The sequence below is a fragment of the Ochotona princeps genome, chromosome 31, assembly GCF_030435755.1.
Source record: "Ochotona princeps isolate mOchPri1 chromosome 31, mOchPri1.hap1, whole genome shotgun sequence".
In the NCBI taxonomy this organism is placed as follows: domain Eukaryota; kingdom Metazoa; phylum Chordata; class Mammalia; order Lagomorpha; family Ochotonidae; genus Ochotona; species Ochotona princeps.
Genome location: NC_080862.1, coordinates 2237947 through 2262673, shown reverse-complemented (window position 1 = coordinate 2262673; position 24727 = coordinate 2237947). Strand labels below are relative to the sequence as shown.

The 24727-nt window shown below is 41.7% G+C and overlaps 1 protein-coding gene across 1 annotated transcript in view; it reads right to left on the bottom strand.

Annotated features, from left to right (window-relative positions):
• TMC1 (transmembrane channel like 1) overlaps positions 1-24727 on the bottom strand; it is a 79703-nt gene that overhangs the window by 7818 nt on the left and 47158 nt on the right. Inside the window, exons 11-17 of the mRNA XM_058657300.1 lie at positions 18386-18530; positions 17014-17208; positions 14280-14459; positions 13995-14156; positions 12677-12805; positions 6816-6883; positions 1569-1808 (exon numbers count right to left, since the gene is read on the bottom strand). Of these exons, the coding sequence (XP_058513283.1) occupies positions 1569-1808; positions 6816-6883; positions 12677-12805; positions 13995-14156; positions 14280-14459; positions 17014-17208; positions 18386-18530 (1119 nt within the window). The remainder of the gene's footprint in view (positions 1-1568; positions 1809-6815; positions 6884-12676; positions 12806-13994; positions 14157-14279; positions 14460-17013; positions 17209-18385; positions 18531-24727) is intronic.

Genomic DNA, 24727 nt, shown 5'->3' with positions numbered 1-24727 from the left:
AGAGGAAAATGAACCAAGTACTATAAAGCTACCTTTTCCCCAGCGTTAGAGTAAAACTATTTTAACTTTCTTGATCTCGAAATAGTAACACATGTGCAGTAATTTTACCTACATTTGCCAATAAGGACAGTCTAGGTTCAAATCAGATGCAATGCCTTACACAAACTAGTGGGTGTGCAGTAAAAAGCTTGAGTAACTCAGGGTACGGCAAAAGGAGTTACTACTTAAAGAGAGAAACTCACACCATCACTTATGGGGCTTGGTCAACAGTGTTTTAAATCGGAATGCAGCTATGTAACCACCAGCCCGTTCCTTAATTACACTCTGTGATAGCTAAAGGCATTGCTAAGTTTTACTGCACAGGATCAACTTTCAGTTAAACACCTTAAAACGCACCTAAAAGTTATCCTAGATATTAAGTGGTGTGAGTAGTTTGCAATTAAAGTCTTACAGTAGCATATCTCTCATACTTGCAACTCTGAGAGTTACCAAGGATTAAACAAGACAAATGCCTCCTTCAAGCTGTAATTCCATATTTAGTCTCCAGATGTCACTGTCCACATTGTTTACTTCAGCGGTCAAGCAATACACATATACACATGCACACGGAAAAGAACATGTCTTGTCAACTGCCATTTCCCGAGCGTGACAGAGCTCCAGTTAGCTTAGCTCTATCCTTCTAGTATCAGAGTGAACCTGCCTCTCTTTATACTCGGTCGGTGGGCAGTGAGTCCTCGGACTTTAACAGCCTGAGTGGGACAGATGAAAAGCGAACTGCACGTAGCCAGGATAGCTCCATGCTTGTCATTCACAGGCCTTCTCACAGAATGCAGAGAGCTGACCTGTCTGCTGGCTGGTGACTCAGCATCCAGAGGCTCCTGGGGACATTTGCATCACATTAATGACCAAGGCTCTTCAGGAAATGAAATCTTTTAAGATCGCTAGGACTTTGCTTTCTGTTACGTGTCATTACGAAATCTCTGTCCCAAGGAAGAGAAGCAAAATACGTTTCCAACTTGAATCAAAGAACTTTCTTGATTCCTGGTCATTAACTAGAGTGACAGTTTTGTGATTATATTTAAGGAATACATTTAATCTTTGTACTAGCATATAGCATTTTAAGTAACTTTCTACTTATTCTTGCTTAATAATCATTTCGCTTCCTAGCTAACCTATGGGGAAGTCTCTCCTTCCGAGGTGGTGGTCTCATGAGAAAAGTGCTGCGGCTGTGGCTGAGTGGGATGGGCCGGCATCAGGAAAACTCTCACACCAGCGTCAGTGTGAAGGAATCCTGTTCGTTGCTACATCCTGTGATGGAAACAGCTCAGATCCATCATTCGCATGTCACTCAGTAAGAACTTACAGCAGCATAAATTATTTCCCTTTTTACAATTTTCAAATGAGAAAACAGATGGAACTTGCCTAGGGATCCCCAAGTCCCATAATGAGCTGCGTGGCCAAAGGATATCATTTCTCCAAGCAAAATGCAATTGTGCACACACACACACAAACACACGTAGCCATTTGCCCCTCCACCCCACAGGACACACGTGCACACACCACGTCACCTGAAAGGGCCACAGTCGAAGGATGGCGGGAGGGACACGATCATGTACAACACCGGCATGGTGGAGAGGAAGAGGATGAGCAGCAGCATGCCCAGGTAGAAGTTGTTGGATCGGGACGCCTTGAAGACTCTGGCCTCGGGAACATTGCAGCACATCACAGCCCAGCACTGGAAGTACATGGACGTGTGGAGCCGCAGGATGTTGATGCCCGGGAGACTCGGGGCAAAGAACGACCCCATCCTGCAAGGCAGACAGAGCCGGCTCATTCTGAGTCCTGACTCCCCGGCAGTGTCACACAGACCTGCACATTTCACCGGCTACTTCTTTTCAAAAGGCAAGAATCGCAGGGCCACTTTCAGCCATGCTTTTTCCATCAACCTATTTCCTTCTTGCACACACATCTTACAGTTCTCCTATTATTACAGGGATTGCATACATAATTCCTGTGCTATTAGCAACTATCCCTGCTGTCATTAATAAGGCAGAACAGGATAAGTGATATATTACAATACAAGTTTCATTTCTCTTAATAGGCACATCAGTGATTAACAGACTTATTACATGTAATATTTTTTATAATTGATTCTTAAACTCACTCATTCCAATCAAATGAACTGTAAATTTTAATTCATTACTTTTGTCATAGTTATGCTTTTCTGCTTAAATACTATTTGTTCTTTGTAGCTGCTGAAATAACTTATAACTCATTGGTCATTTAAAGCTAGTTTACCTGTATATTTTTAATATGAAAATTTCATATGTACATCTCAATTCAGCTCAAATATTTAAATTCGTGCTTTTGTCTTAGCCATTGATTTTTTTTGTACACAACTTTTAAAAACTATTTTAAAGTGACATTTTTAATCAGAAAACCACTTACATTAGGTTACTTTTATTTAATGGCCTTAATGATTATCTCAACAAAATGTATTTTTATTTTCTATGAGAAAATCAATTAGCAGCACAAAGAAATACAAGTAGTTATGTGCAAGTCCCAAATCAAAGTGAAGGCGTATATGAACTTGTCTTATAAATATAAGCAGAACCTTATCCTTTAAACCGCCCCAAGTACAGAAAAGCTCGCAGCATCACTACTATAGTATTTTATACTCCTTGCACATGCAGAATCACAGATTGATCAATGCAATGTAAGTGCAACGCATTATGGGGAAATGTTTGAGTTAAGCAAAGAAATTAGTTTCTGCCATAACTGTACCTATGCCAACCCAAATATAACTCATTCTTCTGACTGATGAAATCTTGTCATGATTTGGGTTGTCATGTTGACAGAATTTTGAACAGCAGATATGAATGATATTTTAGTAGACCAAATCAATCAAAACCTTTGTAAGATATCAAAGTATATACATTTTTAAAAGAGGATAGATTTTTAACACAGCCAACTGTGCCATTGCTACAGAGCAGCAAGAGAAAAGATGGAAATCCAAGAAAAAGCCAGCAAGTAGATGAGTAATAGTCTCAACTGATAGGCCAGAGCTGCCAAGCACTGGATTACAGCCCCAAATACCAATCCTCGTGGTACAATACACCTGTGGGTGAAGATGCTAACCTGTAAAAGTCAGTCTTGGCCATATGGCTTCCTTCAGAATAAAAATATAAATGAAGGGGCCAGCACAGTAGCCTAGTGGCTAAAGTCCTTGCCTTGCACGTGCTGGGATCCTACATGGGCTCTGGTTCTGATCCCGGTGGTCCTGCTTCCCATCCAGCTCCATGCTTGTGGCCTGGGAAAGCAATCAAGGACAGCCCAAAGCCTTGGGATCCTGCACCTGCAAGGGAGACCCGGAGGAGTCTCCTGGCTCCTGGCTTTGGCTTGGCTCAGCTTCGACCGTTGCAGTCACTGGAGGAGTGAATCATCAGATGAAAGATCTTCCTCTCTGTCTCTCCTCCTCTCTCTATATATCTGACTTCAGAACAAAAAAATAAATCTTAAATATACATATATGAAATATTTCACTATTGGATAGAAATTGGAAAGTTCTGTACTGTATTTCACTCTCTTCTCTCTGCTGCTACTGTCACCAGCAAAGTTTCAAATGGACCTTATTCCATCCGTGTGAATTGTTAAAGTGAAGGTAAGTTATAAAACCGGAGCTCTACCCAATGCACATTGGATGTGTTCTTTTCTTAAGCCACCAGAATTAGAAATTGAGTTTCCTTGCTGCCCAACTTAGTTGATGCTAAGACATAGGTTTGTACATAATTCAAAAATGGCCTTGACGAAAGCCACATACACTCACACATACATAAGCATTGCTTCTCTATGTGCGTGAATGCATGCAAATACATTATATGTATTCACAGCAATAAATAAATTAAAAACACTACCACACACAGATATTTTGTACAAATTACTCAAAAGTCATAAAACAGGGGGAAAAAAAAGGTCCAGACATACATACTAATAGCTGAGTCGCAATGCTCATCCTCTTTGCTCATGACTCTCTCAGCAGGTCAGCTCACTGAGTCCCTCACCCGGTCTGGATTCCATCATCTGTCACTTATAACTCATTCTAATACCTTAGCTTTATAAAGTGCTTTGCTTCCAAGAAGATCAAAGCAAACGAAAGCTTCTTTTGTTTAACTCCCTTATTGCTCCAGTGACAGGTATATGTCTAGTAAATTACTCACATCTGGTAACTGAGAGAATGAGAGAGAAGTGGCAAGGCTCAGAAAGCTCCCCAGTCAGCACCAGAGAAATGTCCAGAACTCTGCGTCTCTCTCTCACTATGCGTTCTCTGCTGCCTCTCCGTCTCCTGCTTGGATAAGGATAATACGTGCTTTCCTTGTTTAAAAATACGACCGCAGAAGCCTATGGTGCCATCTTCAATGTAAACATGAAATACAAATGTTGTTGATCATTTCATCCAAATCACAACAGAATAGATTTTCCCTGTAAATGCTGACTTCCATCATATCTGCAAAAAAATAAGTTCTACTGTTCAGGAATTCCTAAAACAGCCAGAGTTTCCAGCCACAAAACAAAAGGCTCAACACAAAATCTCTAAACCATTTTTTCTATAAAATGGTTAAACTTAGATATCAGATACTTGTGCTTTAAAAAATGTAATTGTCATGAGGAGCTTTTTTACAAAGAGCCTCTATGTTCTACTACGCTCTGCTTATACTTTTCCTCTTTACTCGCTGCCCCCATCAACTCCCTCACCAACTCCCTCGGAGTTTTAGACGCATGTCTGGATTGGTGGGAAGGTGAGTGACGGGATAACAGCTATCTGCTTCTGTTACTCTGGAAAGTCCCTGAATATCTGTGCTATCGAGAAAGCCCATAGTGTCATTCGGACGTGCTCTCCAGACCAACCAGGATCAAACCTGGCCGTTGTCTCAAGAACGAATACAGAGAAACCGATAATGCAGAGACTTGGATGATGGGTCCACCTATGAGAGACTGGAAACTGGAAAAGGTGTACAGATCCACTAGGAATTTCAGTAGGAATAATAGTGGAAAACGCTACAAAACCACACATTTAGACCAATCAGGATAGCAAGGACAACAGCTTTTCTGACAATAAAATGAATCTGTTGTCTTAATTCTGGAAGAACACAGTGGACAGCGCATGTCTGCGCAAACAGCACTCAGGGAGCCTCAGGGATTCGTGCCGTTGTGTCTGAAAAGCCACTGGTGTAGGGCTGTGACTTCTCACTACTCCATCAGCTATATTTGCCATTTTCTGCCATGACAATGAATCTCCCTCCAGAAAAAAGGAATATCAGAAATCAAAGGACGTGTTCGCTTCCTCTGTTCCTGTGAGTGCTCACCTTGACCTGTCTCTTGCTCGGAGAGACACAGATATATTTGATTCCTTAATGCCTCTTTGAACGTATGAGCCATAGGTGTAAAATGTAGATAGCGAGGAGGTGGAATTACATGTTCATGTCTGATAACAGAAGCAGACATTCGGCACAGTGGTTAAGATGCTAATCAGGGTGTCAGCATCACTTGCGGGAGTGCCTTGGTTCGAATCCAGGCCATCTCCCTGACCCCAGAGTCCTGTTCATTCACACCCTGCTAGCTGGAGGTGACAGCTCTGGTACATCCATGACACCCACATGGGAGCCCCGGGTTGATATCCAGGCTGCCAACGTCAGCCTGGCCCAGCCCTTGTTCAGTTACTCAGTGAATAACTCAACAGACGGAAGATCTTCTGTATTTCTGTCATTCTTTGTGACTCTCTACCTTTGAAATAAAATGAATATAAATATATTTCTACAGATTAAAAAGAAAACTGACAATAGTGGAAATCATCTCTCAATAGCATTTGTTTTCCATATTAATCCATCTAGTGAGCTCCAGGAATTTGGCAAGCCCCATGGTAAGACGATGGGGCCATGGAGAGCTGTCTTTATGTCACTTTGACAAAGATGGTTCTCACATTTTCCAAGGAGTCCAGTCTCAACAGTACACCAAGTTTGGATAATTAAGGCCAGGTAAGGTTGAAGGATTTGAGTAATACACAGAGTTTGTTCAAAAACCAAAGCTATGCTTGTGACGAGGACCGTGGCACAGTACTGCATTGGGCATGTAGCCCCAGAATAAAGCAGCTCAGTTGAGACTGCTTGTGGGTTGGGGTGTTCTTAGTTAAGAGTGACACATTTCTAAGATACATAGTTCCCAGTTGAATTGGAGGTGATGATTCAATTTTTAAACTCAAAAATGATTTCTACTGTGTCAAATCATCTTAACCTGACAGGGTTTATAATGAGAATTTTTCTTCTAGTAAAAGATAAGGTGGTCTTTTGCACATCACAAGAAATAATTCTGATAGGTAAACTGTCCTATGAAAAAGCTGTAAAATAAGGACCACATTTTTTAACTTGACCTTCCTAAAGCATGCTTCATTTTTTTTACACAACTTAATTTCATAAGATACTTTGTTCAAAATAGCCATAAATTGTATTTTAAGTCTATTTAGTAAGAATAATAGAGCAAAATCAATTTTTTAGGAATGTCTTCTGTTAATTTATTTTATTTAACAAATGGTAATGTGATTCTTAATATTTCACTGTTAGAGCCTGGTATCACAAGTTATAAAAATATTAGTCTTCAAATAAACCTGCTGACCAGAACATATCATTTGGTCATCTGTCAGAGAGAGACCCTTTGAGGATCAGGATTTAAAATACGGGAACAGATTCTGTTCTCTTGGATGAAGCTATGGTACATGACCCTGAGGTTTCAAACAGTGATGAACTGTCCCAGAGCTGGCTTACCAGATCATGCCTTGGTTGAAGATCAGAGCCAGGACATTGCCACTGATGTCAAATTCCGTGTAGGAAGGCTAAAGGAGACACAGATGTCCACCAGGTTAGCATCACAAACGAAAACACTGAAACCCCAGCGGCTCTGCCCAGACATGAGCAGGCTCTCAACTGCTTTCCTTCAGCAACAGCCAAAATCAGCATGAGGATGAAGAAAGCCTCCTGGTAGGCATAGCAAGGCTCATCAAAAATGCTGACATTCAACTCAGCAAAAGTATGGCCAGATACTACCTAACACACTGGTGGGGAAAACAAAAACCACAACAGCCCTTCAGCAAAACAATCCCATTGCGCATATTAAAAGCGTCCATGACGCCACACTCTAAGTCGGCTTCCAGGATCTTGTGCTGATACCATCATCTCCGAAGCTGGAGACCTTTATCAAGGAATGATGACATCATCTAAGTGTCCAGCGCTGGCCCAGTGAGAGCAGCACATCCACCCTATGACTACAGGGCAGCCAACCATGATCATCTAAAATCATCTATACACACAGATGAAAAAAATGCTGTGATCAAAGTGTACATTTTTTTATAGCAACTATATGTGATACTTTGAATAAAGCCTTGAAAGTAATCAGTAAATTCACAGCTTACAGGTGGGTAATGATTATGGATTTTTTTGTGTGAATTTTATATATTTAAAAATTGTATTTTGGCAGGAACATGAAATAAAAAATATAGTTAAGAATGTAACAAAAAGTTTCAGAAATGATCCAGCCAAGTGTCCAGTCTCCATGTCTGAGAATACCATCAGGCTCACATATGCAGCCACAGAGTTATTCTTTGTGCAGAGGCCCAAAATACCAACTGTACTGAGGCGGACATCCATGCTGGGCTGTCCTGGCTGGAGTCGGCTTGGTGACGCCTGAGGCAGCCCAGCAGGAAACCCTCTTACCAGTCAGGTGAACCGTAATTACAAATACAGTGAAACAAGCTCCTACTGAATTCATAACTGAGAGTGTAGAGGCTGGCTGCCTGGTAAGGGAGTAACAGAGCAGCAAATATGACATTGCAGGGTCAAGACAGACCACGCCAGAGAAGCCTATCTAATCCAAGGAGTATCTTGAACTCCAGAAAGTGCAGGAGTGGCTCCTGAGGAAAGCTCCTTGAAATAACCACGGTTAAGCATTACAGTGTAATGATGGCAGTGTAGTTAATGGCAGTTGATCAGACATGGAACTGAGAGCCAGCTCAACCAAGAACAACCTATATATCCTTAAACATACTGACTTCTCCTACACTTCAAATTTCTATAAATTGAGAATGATAATGCCTACTTCACAGACATGCTTGCATAATTACAGTCAATAGGAATGTGAAGTATTTCATAGTTCTGACACATAACAATCGTGACAAACAAACAAAATAACATAGACGGGTATCCACTCCAGTGGTCTATCGATTGCATGCCTCTTACTTATGCATAATGTTTAATCCCTTTATCATATCTCAAGGAAATTCACCATATTTTTTATTTATATAAATTTACTAAAAACAACCTTACAATTGTAAACAAGATGCCAAGTTTGAACATTGTCTTATTCCGTGATCAGCATTCACTTCTGTATCTTCTAGGATATTGCGTATTTGTTTGCCTTTCTGAGTAAGAATGAGGTCAGAACAAAACCAAAGTGACAGTAAAGACACTCTGCTTTGTGTTATTGCAGAAAACCTAAAGACCTTCCAGGAGGTCTCACCTTGCTGACTCATTCTGCGTGAGTCAGTAGATCTTTTAGAACAACCGAGAACTCCCACATGCAGAGAAGTCTCGGAAAATCTTGATTTACATTACGTGGTCTGATCATTTGCCCCAAGCCAGTAATAGACCCACCTAAATTCTTCCTCATAGGTTTGTAATAACAATATTTGGCCATAAATTTGCAATTATGAAACAGGAACACTTTTTAAATTAAGTGCTATTTGTTTATCTGAAAGGCAGAATACAGAAACAGAGGGATAGACAGAAAGATCTTAAAATCACTGATCTCCCCAAATGATGGAATGGCCAGGGCTGGACCGGGCTGAAACCAGGAACCAAGAGAAGCCTCTCTGGGTCTCTCATGCGGGTGCAGGCTCCAAGTGTTTGCACCATTTTCTGCTACTTTCCCAGGTGTGTTAGCAGGAAGTGAGGTTGGAAGTGGAACCACTGGGACTCCAACTGGTGCCCGCATGAGATGCTAGGGCTGTGGGCAATGCCTTAACCTGATGTGCCACAGCACCAGCCCCCCAAAACAGAATCACTTTTCACTTAACACAGATGAAATCTGTAGTATGTAATTCAATACCTGTAACATGTTTTTGTCTAGCAGTGTACTTTTTCTGGTTACATAAACTTCTAAATTTGAATTCATAGACAATCCTGCCTGAGTCAAACGGGCATGTCAAAATTGTACTCTTTTGTCCTATAGATATCTGAATCAACCTCTGGAGGCTGAAGTATATAGTTTTTTGTAGAGGTTGTGCTCGTTTTCTTAACAGGTAAGCGAATAGGGCAGGATTTTTGTCCTAATACCTGCATCCCTTATCGCAGCACCTGGGCTTGAGTCTCGGTTCTGCTCCAGCTTCCTGCCAGCGTGTGCTCAGGTTTGCAGCACTCACGCTTGTTTCCTGTCTCGTTTACAGACATTTATGTGGGAGGCTCAAATTGAGGTTTCATTTCCTGGCTTCGGCCTGGTCCGGTCTTAACTGTTGGGACATTTGGAGAGTAAACAAACGAGCCTCTCTCTCTCTCTCTCGCTCGCTCAAATAAATGCATTCTTTAAAGAATAGTATTGAGTAAAAAGCAATAGTCTGGAAACAGTCATGGTTAGATAAAAACCACCGGTAATCTGTGTGTCAACTTCTCCACTGATCTATCTGTATATACAGAATAATATATGTGTGCTTATAAAGACATTTTTATATAAAAAAAGAAGAATAGCAATAATATTTGATGCAAGTTCAAATAACCTCACTGGCAATGGATTTACTGAACTAATTATTTTGGAATACATTTTAAAAAAAAGCAACATGCTTTTTCTGTAGTAGAAACAGCTCCATTACTTCCTGTACCCATGTCAGACCTCTCCTCCTGCCTGATAGTTTTTTCTGGAGCAGGTCATCCATTTCCTAGTCTAGAGAAATACTCTCGGCAGCCTTTTCTCCTCCAGAAACAACCCTCTCTCCAGTGTCTACATCTAGACCTTTCTGGCCTAGGCTTTGTGGTTCCGGGCTCTGTCTTGAACTCCTCCCTCCATCGAGAACAGCTCCTTCCATATCTTGGAATCTTGATCCTCCCTCAAGACTAGACTCCAGTCCCCCTCCCTCCCACCCTTCCTTCCTCTGTTAAAGGCCAACAGCAGTCCGTTCTCCCTGCGGCATCTACTTTCCACACTCTTTACTGCCACTGGAGCCTTGCCACATGAAAGGGGCATGGAGAATGAGGGACTGAAGAAGGAATGTCCACTCTTCATGTCCCAGGCCATGGCTTTTCCCCCGGGGATATGAGTCCAATGTTTTCAAGCCTTTCAAGATGTCAAGAAAAGTAAAAAAGTTCACCTAATGTTATGTTAAAGCTCCCAGATCTGAAATAATGTATCTTTAAATAAAATACTTAGAAAACCAACCCCCTGCACCCTGAAAAAGAGGCATAGTGGACGAATTTGCCTTACATCCTCCACAACTCTGAACTCCTTTATTATTACCTAGCTTAGAGTTTGTTCGTAGTGTTCTGCCCTTAATATGCACTCAACCATATAAGCCACCCACTGGACGAGTCCGCCATGATAGGATCCACAGCAAAGACCCAGCACCCAACATTAATGTTTTAACAGCTGTTTTGATCTGCAGCTTTTTTCAAAGAGCCTTCCAAAGGTAGCATAGAGATTTTTTTTTTCTCTCTTTGACCTAAAACAGGAACTTGCCTCCTGTTCTTTGTACTAACTCGGGAACACTGTCAGTACTCAATAAATAATAAATTACAGTTATTTAATTACAGCTTTTATGCATCCAGGTCATGTTATATTGACTTCATATTTGCAGTCAAATATTCTACCACTTAAGGGGAAAACAGTCAAGCATGCAAGGCCAGCAGAAGCCAAGCACCGGTCCAAGACAGAAATGGCAATTATGATATTTGCCTTGGAAGAGCTGAATCAGGCCAAGAAAATAGAAATGAAACGCAGCCAGATGGATACCTCATAGCACAGAATGGGAAGCAACATACCAGCATCCCGGATCTATAGCATTACCTCACTGCTGGTCAACAGAGAGCACTCCCTGCCTGCTTCTGGCTCATCTGAGGAGGCACATCAGTGAGACGACCTCACTCCAGGCACCACCTCTAAGTCCGATAGCCGGGCAGTGGCTTTAGCCTGAAGTCTTGGAAAAAACTGGTGAAAGTCCTACCTGTCTGTAGACTAGACGGCCTGGGCTTAAAGAGGTCATCCATGACGAAGGACACTGTTACAAGGTTAGGACAGAACCATCAATGACCCTATGCTAGAGCTGACTCTAGACACTTCCTGGTAAGAAGACAGAATGCTGTCAACACGAAGCATTGCCTTGCAGTGCTGGACAGCGGACGTCTAACAGTCCATCGGCCAGTCCTCCTGTCCTGTCACCTGCAGCATTCAAATAACAGGCTTCATGGGCCTCTGTTTCTCTTGGACTTTCATTCTGACAGAGGGGATCAGAAAGTGAGAGCTTCTTTGTAAAATACAACGGCAAATACAAACAAAACAGCAGGTTGAGAGAGAGAATGCCTTAAGGGCTACTTGCATTTGGAGAGTGAGTCCCTGGAGGAAACTAATCACTAAAAGCTCCAGCTCAGTGGTTCCCCTTGAGGCAGAAACAGCTAAAACAAATGCTAACACCACCGTACCTTTGAGTTTAAAACCAAAGAGTGCCCATGTTTGTGGACTTTGCACAAATAACTGCAAAGTGGTGGGTAGCAGATGATCTCAACAGAGCAGAGAAGCCACAGAGCACATGTGGTCTCGATGGTCCCTGGAGGTGATGTGGAAGCCACTAGGGAATTCAAGGGGGTGAGCACCATGAAGCCCCTAGTGCACAGGCCTTGGGATACGTGGAGTCAGTCTCCAAAGCAGCCCAGGACAGCAGGGTGAGGTGGTAGATCTCAGAGTTCTATGTGTGCTGCTGCTGTCTTCAAGCTTTGCGGGAGGACTTGGGGCAGGGCATCCCAGAAAAGCAAGTGCCAAGTCACTTCCAGGGGAGTTTACAGAAACCGGGGCTATTGTTTCAGGAAAAGCAGCTGCTCCTGTGCAAATTGGGTCCCACCTCTTGCCAGAGCTCTTCCAGTTACCCAAGCCTTTCTTGTGACATTCACAATTCTTCCCCTTGTACCTGTCAAGCTCTTACTGGACTGTGGGGTTTATGAAGTAATCATAATTTCATAAACCAGAACATTTACCAGCTCATTTCATCCCCTCGTCTACTGAGCATTAACTGATCTAGGATAGTTTTTCAAGGGTGCAAATTCAAAGAAGTGAACAGAATGTGCAGTGGAGTGGAAAGCATGCCCTAGATGCAGAAATCCCAGCAAGCGCGTGGGTCAGGTGATGAGACGAAGACTTACTGAGCTGAACACTTTACACGGCAGGTTGAAATGAACTACTGTGAGCTGATTTTATCAGATTATTATAAATTGTGATACTCGGGCCCAAACTCTTCTAAACTGAGGGTTTCATTTACTGACATCTAAAAGAAAGATCGCAAACACAACCCAGGCGCATCCTTCTGCTGGAACAGTGAGCATACATCATGGATCATACAAGAGATGTTGAAGAAGACAACAAATAATATCATACTTACATATCCATATTCCAAGTCCCAGCACCAGCAATAATTGCAAAACCTCACAAAGCATGCCCTTAGAAAGTCCCCAATGAGGATGGTGACATAAGTGGTTAGGACATCAGAAACCGTGAGCCGCACGAATTCCTGTTGAGACATTCTCTGTATTAAAAACATGCACTTCTGTTTTCAAATTCTCCTGGCGTTGGCACAATATGTGTCATGTTTTGAAAACCTTTTCGGCTAATGACTGGAATTATTGGTAGAAGAAAAAGGCAAAAGGCATATCTATCAAATGAAAAATGTGTTGCCTCTGTGTGATTAGCACAGAAGTAGTAACTGCTCATTCCCAGATCACTGTCTATCACTGTCTGAAAGTCTTCCCACTCAGAAACCTTTCCTAGCATTACACAAAAATACGTTTACAAGGCAATGCTCATTCCTCTCAACTATCTGGCACTGATGTGTTCTGAAACTGCTCCAATGCAGGGTAGGGCAGTTAAGAGGCCTGGATGCTGAATCATTCTCTCTCTCTCTCTCTCTCTCTCTCTCTCTCTCTCTCTCTCTCTCTCTCTCTCTCTCTCGGTTTATTTATCTTTATTGAAAGCTAGACTTACAGAGAGAAGGAGCGACAGAGAGAAAGATCTTCCATCTGCTGGTTCACTCCCCAAATGACTGCAATGACCAGAACTAAGCCAGTCTGAAGCCAGGAACCTGGGGCTTCTTTTGGGTCTCCCATGCAGGTGCATGGTCCCAAGACTTTGGGTCTTCTACTGCTTTCCCGGGCTACAAGCAGGGAACTGGATGGGAAGTGGAGCATCCGGGACATGAACAGGTGCCCATATGGGATCCCAGCGGATGCCAGGTGAGGATTAGGCACTAGGCCATTGCACTGGGCCCCAACTGCTGCTTCAGCCTCAAGCTTCCTGTTGCTTCAGAAGTTCAGAACCCCAACAAGAGTCGAGGCACTCCCCAGAAAGCTCAGTCAGATTCTGGGCTTCCAGCATCGGCTGGCCCAGTACTGGACATTTGGGTAGTGAACTCACAGAGAGCTCCTTGACTCTCAAATCAGAATTTTCACAAAATGCAAAAGTTCAAGACCCTAATAAGAAGACTTTAGCTTTTTAAATTTTTCAAAATGGAATGGGGGCAGGATTACAATTGATAGGATAACATTTGTATGAGACAACTGAATGGATACCATTTGTATAACTTCTTCAATAAATCTTAGTTATTTTTTTATTAATGAGCAATAAAAGATTCTCTTACCAGAAAATTATTGGCATTGCTCTATTTAAATTCACTACCTGAGAGGCACATCTGTTTGAGGCATTACCTGGCCCACCATTGTTTCCCAGCAGGGTCCCCGAGGTACATCGGCAGGGTGAACGAAGAAGGGCAGTCCAGTGCTGTTCCCGGACAGCGACGCGTTGTGGGCCTTGATCATGTTGGCTTCCCACAGGGTGATGTTGGCCTTCACCAGCTTCTCCTCTTCGATCTAGAAAGCACCAAGACACACGCGAAAATCAAATCAACAGCTATCCAAAGCACTCTGGGCAATCTTGAGACATGAAATTTGAAGACATGCTCATCGCCAGGACAAACCAGACATACATTTTACCTTGTTGTTAATCTCATCCATCAAGGCAAGAATAAATACATACAAGTTGCCTAAAAGAAGAGCAAAAATCCGTCCGAGTAGCCACTTGAGAGCAATGAGAGGATGGTAGTCTTCCAGTTCAGCAAATAGGTCAAACAGCGTCGGACAGAACATCCCCAGGAGGGACATGACCATGTTCATCTGCAGAAACACAAGCCATGAATCAGGTGACTGGTGTTAACACTTGTTACCGTGTTACTCCAGAAGCTTGGAAGACTCGCAGCTAAGTTCTTTTCATGTTTCAGAAGACGGAAGATTATTCCATGCATTCTTACAATTTTATCTCAGCAAAACAGCAGAGATAATATCAACTGTTATTTTGAAGAAAACGTACACATGAGTTTGTATGGGTACCAGTGATAACTGTTTACTGCTACAGCAAGAGATGAAGTTAACATCATTACACTGAGAAAACACATGTTATTCTGCAGGGTAACTAATTCTGATGTGGTGATACACTTCACAGCAAGATCTCCAAAGGAAATGGAAAATGAACTGCGTGAAGATGAGGTACAAATTTAAAAATGCTAATTTGACAGTCATCGGCATATGGAATAGCTTAACCAGTGTAAAATGGATTAATTGCCTGGGGTGGATCTAGGTCTAAATGTTGAAATACGGGAACTCTAGGGAATCTAAACTTTTAGTGGCAGAAACAAATGGAATGAGTTTTATCCAAAGAAAACAGAAGATGTCATTGAAATAGATAAAGGACAAATAGCTTAATATTATGGAAGCCAAGAAGGTAAAGTTTTAAAACTGAAATATTGGTCCATCAGGACCAAGGCGAGAGAATGACGTGGGGGTGGAAGGTGCCCGTATGATAATTAGGAAATGCATCATCCTTAACTCCGGGTTGCATAACACCCATATGTTTTTGTTACCAGGTTAAATTAATTCAAACAATTTAAAACATTTGCAACTTTCATAATGGCAAAAATTATCTGATTTTTTCCCTGATGACTGTCCCAAATGACTGGTACATACTGTCACCATGAAACACTTCCTGTTTTCCCTATGGACTTCACATTTTCAATGAAACATGGTTACATCTACCAGATTATAGCTAGGAAATAATTTCCAATATGTTCTGAGTTTTTTTTCCATTCGTATTAAGAACATTATATGACTCACAGGAGCCAGAACTCAGCATGACAGAATATAAAATCAGCACGCTATAATTCCAGACTAATGGCAGAACTTGTTAGCAATTTGGCAGAGCTTGTGTAACCTTACACAAGAAAAATATAAATTTGGTCATGCTCTCATTAAATCTGTAAAATTATTCATGGATCCTCATTATTATCTTCATTGGCCCCTTGGGACTCAGGGTTCCCAAATAATGAATGTTAAACAAGTTTTCACAAAAAAAAAATGATTCTTTTGATGCTAACAGGAAAACATATGATCAATATAAACTCTAGATCCCAGCTGTATGACAATTTTGCCTATCCATTACACTTGGACAGTTGATGTACATGAAATTCAGTTACATAGAGAGGGAGTGGGAGAGACACAGAAAGATAACTTGGAACTTGTGTGCACTAACCCCTTTCCCAGATGTCTGTAAGCGCCACACAGATGCTTCCACAGGCCACAGCAGGGAGCTGGGTCAGAAATGCTGCAGCAGGGACGTTTTGCCTGATACACTACAACACCAGACCCTACCTCCTTTCTCTGACCTATCAAATGGAGAAAAAAACATCTAAAGACAAACAACAGGCTTAATAATTCTCAGAAAAGAGCCAGCCTTCCTCATTTGCACAGTAACTGCAGGGAGAGGAAATAATTCAAGCAATTCAAGGGGACAAGGAAGGTGAGATATAATGATTGGTTTCTAGTAGACCCTGACCTAGACACAGAGGTGACGCCCTGGAGTGAAAAACTCGGCTCTGCCCACTGGGCTCTCCAAGGCCTGCTGATGGGCGTGGACTCAGACCTGATCACAGAGAAAATCACAGGATTATGGTCTGACCTTGCAGTGAATGTATCTGGACTGGCCTTCTCAGCTGCTGATGTCTGCACAGGGGACACCATGTCCAGATGCACACGGGGCCGTGAAAGCCAGACCATCTAGGCCAGCAGGGGACACTGACTGCCTCGTCAGAGGATGGAACGCAGAACAGGTTGAACCGTTCTCTTAGTCAAGCTTTGCAGCTTGTTCCCTGCTCTATGGATGCACTAAGGTGGACTTTGTCAACCAACAGATCTTGGAAAGATTTTCTCAACCCTGGAACAATGAAGCCAACAACTTGTCAGAACTAACAAAACTACTCAAGTAGCATGCTTGGAACTCGCTTCCCCACATCAGGATCTCTAAGAGCGCCTTCCCCAGGTGCTGATGTAGCTCGACAGAAAGGAGTGGTCCCCTTCCCACCTCCCCTGCAGACACAGGAGGAAAAAAAATCAAAACATTTGTCCCACCCACCTTCTTCCATACCCGACCCTCCTCACTCTAATCAGAGTCCCACGTGGGAGTGCATACCTCTCAACTATGTAAACAATATTAAAAAGAAAAATTACAAATTTTTTAAAAAGGAAAAAACTAGAATAGAGAGAAAATGTGTAGCAGGGTTTGCTAACGGAAAGCAGAGGATGAGGGGATAGGCAAAGAATGACCTATGGAACATTTCCTCACAGAGGCACAACAGCAAAGGTCAGGTTCTAAGCACATAAAAACCATGCAGAGACGAACTTCATTTTTTTCCCACCACCCAAGGGTGTCAGGGTCCTGCTGCGCAAATTCCTGGGATCTCTTCACAGCCCAGAAGATGAGGTATCCGCTTGCGCCAAGGGTCAGGAACACGAAGAAGTTAGCAAGAAACCTCAAGAATCTGATTAAGTGGACGTTTTCCTCTACTTGAGCAGCTCTTTCTTCTGTGATAGCTTCCTGCATCCAGGCAGACAAAAAATACAGTGAAGACAGCTTAGCCACAGTAGGTACCATGAGCTCAGGAACGTGAAACATAAAAAGGACACCAAGTTTGGGATTCCACAAACCAGATAAACACTGATAATTAAGGCACACCTTAAAATAAGGGAACTGTTGCCAAAGAACTCTGACTCAACCAATACCAGGCCAGTGTTCATTGCAAAGCATATTGTTTTCAAGCACAATGGTTTTTTTGTTTTGTTTTGTGTTTCCATTTGTTTGACTTTGTTTCATGACACAGTTTCATAGGCTCTGGGATTCCCCCATCCCCTCCCCATGCCCCATGCCCTCCCCCATGGTGGATTCCTCCACAACGTTGCAGTAGCACACTTCAAATCCAGTCACGGTTCTTTCATTGCAAGCATGTACCCTGTATAGAGTCCAGCATCTTATTGTCCAAATAAATTCAACAGTTTCCTTGGGAGACCATTCCTGGTCTGAAAGTAGAGCTGGCAGAATATCACCCCGTCCAATGAAAAGTCACAACATAACATCAACAACAGTTTACAACATTATGGAGTTAATTGACATGGTACTGAGTGACCAATATGTTAGAAAATGCAAGTTCTTAACCACATGCTGTGACTACATCACTGACATTTCAATTTTAGTTTATACACAGCCAGCTGCTATACGCCTTAAAATGGTTATAGGGTACTACTCAGCTGTCTCGTGTCTATTTTCATTTTTATATTTAGTTGTTTATAGTATTGAAGCATAATTTTAACTGAACTTGGCGAATTTTAGGATAGTCCAATCCAGCTTGTAACTCTAACTAGGCATATGTTAACAATTGAGGCACAAAACGCTTTGGAAAGGTATTTCAAATATTGAGCTGATTTTCCTCAATCGTCAGTGAACATTATTCTATTGTTTAAAATATTTATTTCTGATTACTGATGGTCTCCTGTTACAAACAAGTAGCAGTATCTTATTACCAATTTTAAAGAAAATTCCTCAAGGCATAAAAATGCTGCCTCGGATCATCAGATATCTTCCAGGGGTGAACAGAACCGTGCCCAAATCCCAACAGGTAGAAACGTCGATATCATCTTTCTGTATAAATAGTGAGCCCAACTGGAATGCCTAAACATTTACTCTTCAGTAAAACCAATTTTGAAGTTTGTGTCTTTACCTTAAAGTTCATTGTGATTGAATTAAATTTGTTGTCTGCTGTTTCCGGATTGCCGATCAGGTAATCCCAGCTACAGAAAACCTTCCAGCTGAAGTTGAAGGCGTTGTCATCACCTCCTCCATCATCACCAATATTTTTGGTCATCCTATAAAGACAGGATGTTTAATCCAACAGCAAGAATACATAAAAAAGGGAAGTACATAGGGTGGGACAAATAGCATAATTATAGGTAAATTGGAGAAGGAATAATTGAAAGACACATATTTCCCCTCAAGTTTGTCCTAATAACCAAATAGGAGTTCCATTTTTAAATCTGATTTTTGTTTAATTTTTTAGATGGTCAATTCTCCAGGCCCTTCAGCTTAAAAACAAATCAGTAAACAACAATGATTTTAACAGTTGAGCAGCTGTATAAAAATGTAAAGCTTCATCTGTTTATTTTAAAATGAGACAATGTTCTATAATAGACTCTTGATCTTTTGTAGGTTAAGGAGGTCTTTAACAATCTCATGAACACCCTTAATTCCCTTTCTAAGAAAAAAAATACACAGAGGCTTTAACACCATTCCACACAGCTTTGGCTGATTCCCTCCCTCAGAGCCTAAGGACAGACGAACCTGCACACATATTCTATTTCTGTTTAGCATCTGCTCCCCAGAAGCAGCTCAACAAATGCATTCAGTTTCATTCTTCTCTCCAACTCTACCAAAAACCAAGCCTTTTATATGAAAATTAAATTTTTTTGTACAGTGATAACATGTTTCTAACACTATGACTTTTTTATTTCTTGGAGACTTTAAAATGCATTTATTTATAGGGTTATTTCTACAATTCGAAATCCATACTCCATCTTATGACACACATAAACAAGTTCCCACAAGGTTATCATGGTGCTGTGAAACCAAGGAAGGAGGGGTGATGAGCTGAAGCTCACATGCTACAATGGCAGGCATCTTTAAGTTCATTTAAATTGTTCTACCTTTACCCCACTCCTTGTTGGGCTTATAAATCCTAGTGATTTATTTTCAAACATAACCACTTGAAAGTCTGTGCTGATTTACTTGAAGGCTGAAGAGACAGAGAGCTGCTACCCAATGTTTCCCATCCCAAATGCCAGCAATGGCTGAAGTTGAACTGGGCGAAGCTAGGGGCCAAAGGCTCAATCCAGGCCTCCGACTTGAGGGGTATGAGTCCAGCCAGCTAAGTCATCAGCGTCTGCCTCCCCCGGAGCTCATTAGCCGGCAGCTGGGATCCTTAGTGGAGCAGGGACTCACAGCTGGGCACTCCTCAAATGGCCTCCACGCACATTACAAGTAGTGCTTTCACTGCTTTGCCAAATGCCTGCCCATCCCAGAAGTTTAAAATAGGTTAACACCTCATGACAAAATACAACAATAATAATTGCTTTCTACCACTTCGCCCTTTGCAGACAAATCCTCTTAAAACTTTCAGCAAGAGGTTGGGGCTGCAGCCGTGGCATGGGATAGGATAGGCTTCTGCCTGCGGTGCCGCATCTCACATCCCAGCTTGAGTCCCAGCTGCTCCACTTCTGACCCAGCTTCCTGCCTGGAATCTGACAAAGCAGCACCTCTTCCCACGTGGCAGAAACAGAGCAGGCTCCTGGCTCCTGGCTTCAAATAGACTCAGCTCTGGCCATTGCGGTCATTTGGAGGAATGAACCAGCAGATGGAAGATCTCTCTGTGTCTTTGTGTCTTTTCTACGCTCCCTGTAACTCTGCCTTTCAGATAAAAATAAATAAATCCTCTTAAAAATTAGCAAGAGGTCAAGGTAGTCATTATTCTCTTTTTAATCGATGAGCAAGTTAAAGTGCAAAGACATGAAGTAATTTGCTGGACACTATCCAGGCTTAAGCCACAGATCACAGTCAATCACTCAGGCTTTCTGATTTCACTCCAATGCTCAAGCCAGGACATACTGATGTATACAGAACAATAGAATACACTACTTCAGTTCAAACAAGGTTAAAATCAGATTCCTTTAAGGTCTAATCTAGAGACAAAATTACATTCTTGAGGGATCATTCACACTCTCTTTGAGTACAGGAGAGTAAAACTGAGCATTTGACAGAAAAGATTTTTGATTTATTCCCTTATTTATAGTTATCTGTTTATCTATTTAAGAGGGAGGAAGAGCACAGGCTCTCTGCTGGCTGGTTCCCACCATGCCTGCAGTATCTGCAGCTCCCCAGGTTAGGGACAAGAAGCTCACTGGGCCTCCCATCACCCTTACGCATTAGCAGGAACCTAGACAAGGAAGCCAGCAGCGGAACTCAAGTGCAGCCCTTCAGCACAGCAGAGGCCCCTCCCGACAGCCAGTTCAGTGGAGTTTCATCACTGGAAACACAACTCCGCAAAGGGAGCTCAGCTGAAAGAGTGAATCAGGAGCAAATCATGTTCTATATACTAACATGTGAGAGATAGTGAAGAGGAATTGGGATGCTGAAAGGAATAAAGAACATCAAAGAAAAAAATGCTCATAACACATTCTATGGTGGTAGTGATAGAACCCTGATATCTGTAAAATATTCTACATATGGCTCTCTCTCTGTGTGTAAATATATGTAAAATAATTATATGTATATTTCTCCTTTTTTAGATTTATTTATTTATTTTTGTTGTAAATTCAGATAAACCAAGAGGAGAGACAGAGAGGAAGATCTTCCATCCAATGGTTCACTCCCCAAGCGGCTGCAATGGCTGAAGCTGAGCCAATCCAAGTCAGGAGCCAGGAGCTTCTTCCGGGTCTCCCACTTGGGTGCAGGCTTTGGGCTGTCCTTGACTGCTTTCCCAGGCCACAAGCAGGGAGCTGGATGGAAAGTGGGGCTGCCGGGTCATAAAACCAGCACCCATATGGGATCCCGGTGCATGCAAAGTGAGGATTTTAACTTCTAGGCTACTGTGCCGGGCCCCTAATTTCTCCTCTTTTCAGGAGTTACAGTCTTAAACTACTGTGTCTATGAGAAGGGTATATATATGTCAAGGGTCTACTGTGTCTAATTTCCTAAGGTTTTTATATGGAATCTCTTGCCTTGGGCCACAACTTTATCACTTCATTAGCAAAGTGGAATTATTTAGGCGTTTGACAAATGCATGTAGATATTTTTAATAATTCAATATCTCAAAAAAAATCTCAAATCAACAGGATCACTGTAAAGTAGCATTTTGAAAAATGGAAGGAAGAGGATTGAGAGGGAAGTGAAAACCAACTTTACAAAAGCTCACAAGGCAAGTCCAGCACACATTTAAGTAAAAGAGCAGTTACATGAATGCCAGAGAGTGGGGTCTGAAGAAAGAAGAAACTTCGGCAGATGTCTGCTACCAGTGATAACAGAAAAATACAAATTCATAGCATATTGGCCACAACCTTTTGTCATTCTTTTATTTAAATTCTGTTCTTTCAACAAGAGCAAGAGCCTTATTCTTTTTCACCATTATAACCCAGGCACACTGCAGCCAGCATTGTGGTATAACGGCTTAGGCTGCCGTCTGCATGGCCGGCATCTCATCTGAATTCCAGTTCTGACCTAGCAACTTACTTATGTAGCTATGAAAGCAGCACAAAACGCTGAAGTCCTTGAGCCTGTGCACCCACAAGGCAGACCCAGATAAAGCTCCTGGATCCCGCCTCGCGCCTCCCGCCTCCCATCTCCCGCCTCCCATCTCCCGCCTCCCATCTCCCGCCTCCCGCCTCCCGCCTCCTGCTTCCTGCCTCCTGCCTCCCGCCTGCTGCCTCCCGGCTCCCGCCTCCCATCTCCCGCCTCCTGGCTTCAGCCTAGCCCAGCCCCAGTTGTTTGGTCATATGGGGAGTGAATCAGCAGATGAAAAATCTCTCTCTTTATTTCTCTTTTCTTATTACTTTGCCTTTCAAAAAAAATATTTAAAAAAGGAATTATAGCTCTTTTTCAATTACCAATATTAAGTCAATCGTAAGTGCTTTATAATGGCTGCTAATGAACAAATATCTGAATATATATTATGGACAATAATCTGAATATTATTTTATTAATTATGGAATTATTATGTATTAGTTTTGGAATTAAACTTCACCCTGGGAGAAAACTCGCCAAATACATAGAAATAGCATTAAATCCCTCCTGCAAGGTATAATACATACCAACTATGCTTACTTCATTACTGTTTTCAGTTCTGTCCTTGTCTTTTGCTATATTTCAATAACATCATCTTATTTTGTAATTACTGCTATCCATCCTGAACCACAACAGTCTCTGGTCCATGATTCTGATGGAAATTTTCTCATGTTGAGCCCTTTAATCACAGATGGAGTCCGTGAAGCAATAATGTAGAGTGGGGATTTACAACGAGAAGTCTTCCATCCATCATTGCCTTTCTGCTGCAACCATTTTCTAGCATTTGAGGAAAACAAGACAATCCCAGGCTTTGTAAGATTTTCCAACTGTTCAGGATATGCCAACCGACCTTACCATTATTAGGCTACCATTGTATATAAAATCCATCATCGGAGATACTACATTAGTTCATCGCCAAAGAAACTGTCTCAGGAATCAAGGTTTAGATTGGGGTTCACTATGAGTTATGATTAATGTTCTCTGACAGGTTTTGTTTTTTGTAACATTTTGATAGCAGGAGTTGAATCAATGCCATTGTAACTCCCTTACTCAAGGGAAAAAATTTCAAACATGTACTTATTTTTATTGGAAATTCAGATAAACCATGAAGAGAGACAGAGAGGAAAGTCTTCCATCCACTGATTCACTCCCCAAGTGACCACAACAGCTGGAGCTGCACTGATCCAAAACCAGGAGCCAGGAGCTTCTTTCAGGTCTCCCACATGGGTACAGGGTCCCAATGCATTGGGCCGTCCTCAACTGTTTTCCCAGGCCACAAGCAGGGAGCTGGATGGGAAGTGGGGCTGCCGGGATTAGAACCGGTGCCCATATGGGATCCTGGTGAGTGCAAGGAAAGTACTTTATGCACTAGGCTACCGTGCTAGGCCCCTATTTAATATATAATTAAAAATTTTAAAAGGCTACCCAGAATGAACTAGAGACAGCTCCTTATAAGCACAGATGTGTCTTCATCAGAGATTAGAAAAAAAGTGTTAGAATAACATGATGCTATAATATCAGTTTGCCAATTTACTGGCTATTTGAGCTTAGTCAACCCATTGGCTCTACAGAGCCTTAACTGTCCACCTATTCAAAAAGAATAATTAATTCCTACCAAATCCAGTATACAAAATTGATGGCAGGAGTAAACTGACCTATATAAGGAAATGCATGACACTAAGGGATGACACATTATGCTGAGTAAAAGACACCTTTCAAACTAGAAAAATCTAGGGTCATGTAGATTCTGTTGTCAAGTGACATTGAGCATGGCATTTAGAATCTCTCAGGATTATTCTTTTATGTTCTTTTATTGTTCTTTTATGTGCTAATACTTATTATATAATATTTATAAAGATAATATAATTTAAGTTGAAGCACTATAGATTTTCAGTGAATTTAAACTACTACCATTTTACATAAAATCAGGGCTACTACTACAGATTTAGAAATATGAAGGAGTATCTTTGTGTCTTGCCGTCTATAAAGATGTTTATATTCATGTGTTATAGCTTGCTTAAGGTACGTGCTCCATTCAGGTTTATGATATATAAACGCATGCATATATGCACACACACACATATATATATGATATCCTATAGAGGAAAACATTTTTACATCAGTTGGCAGTTACATGTAGCATGTGATTTATATGATCAAAAATATTATTAGATTATTACTGATACAGGCTTGCTCATAAATAAAAAAAAACAAATCGTATATCTAACCTCAGTAAATCCTACAAGAGAGAAGTCTTGGTAAAGCCTGCTTAGATCAGACACACAGCAGAGTTTCTTATTAAGGCATACATTCCCTGAATGATTGCTATTTCCGATGGTTTAGCTGTAATTCACATGAGTGAAACCCAGAATTTTTAACCTAGAGATTTGTTTTTAATGAGAATCCTTGGGTGGTGAAATCAAAACATCAATCCTTTAGAACGCTGAAGTTTAAAAACTGATAGGGACAATATATGAAGGAACCGATGGTTTCCATGTCATGCAATTTTCTTCTCCTTCTTCTTTTTTTTCAGATTATTTATTTTTATTGGAAAGACAAATCAGATTTAGGGAGAGAGGGAGAGACAGAAAAATCTTCCATTCACTGGTTCACTCTCCAGCATGGGAGACCTGGAAGAGGCTCCGGGCTCCTGGCTTTGAATCTGTGCAGCTCGGCCATTGCAGTCACTTGGGGAGTGAATCAGAGGATGGAGGATCTTTCTCTCTGTCTCCCC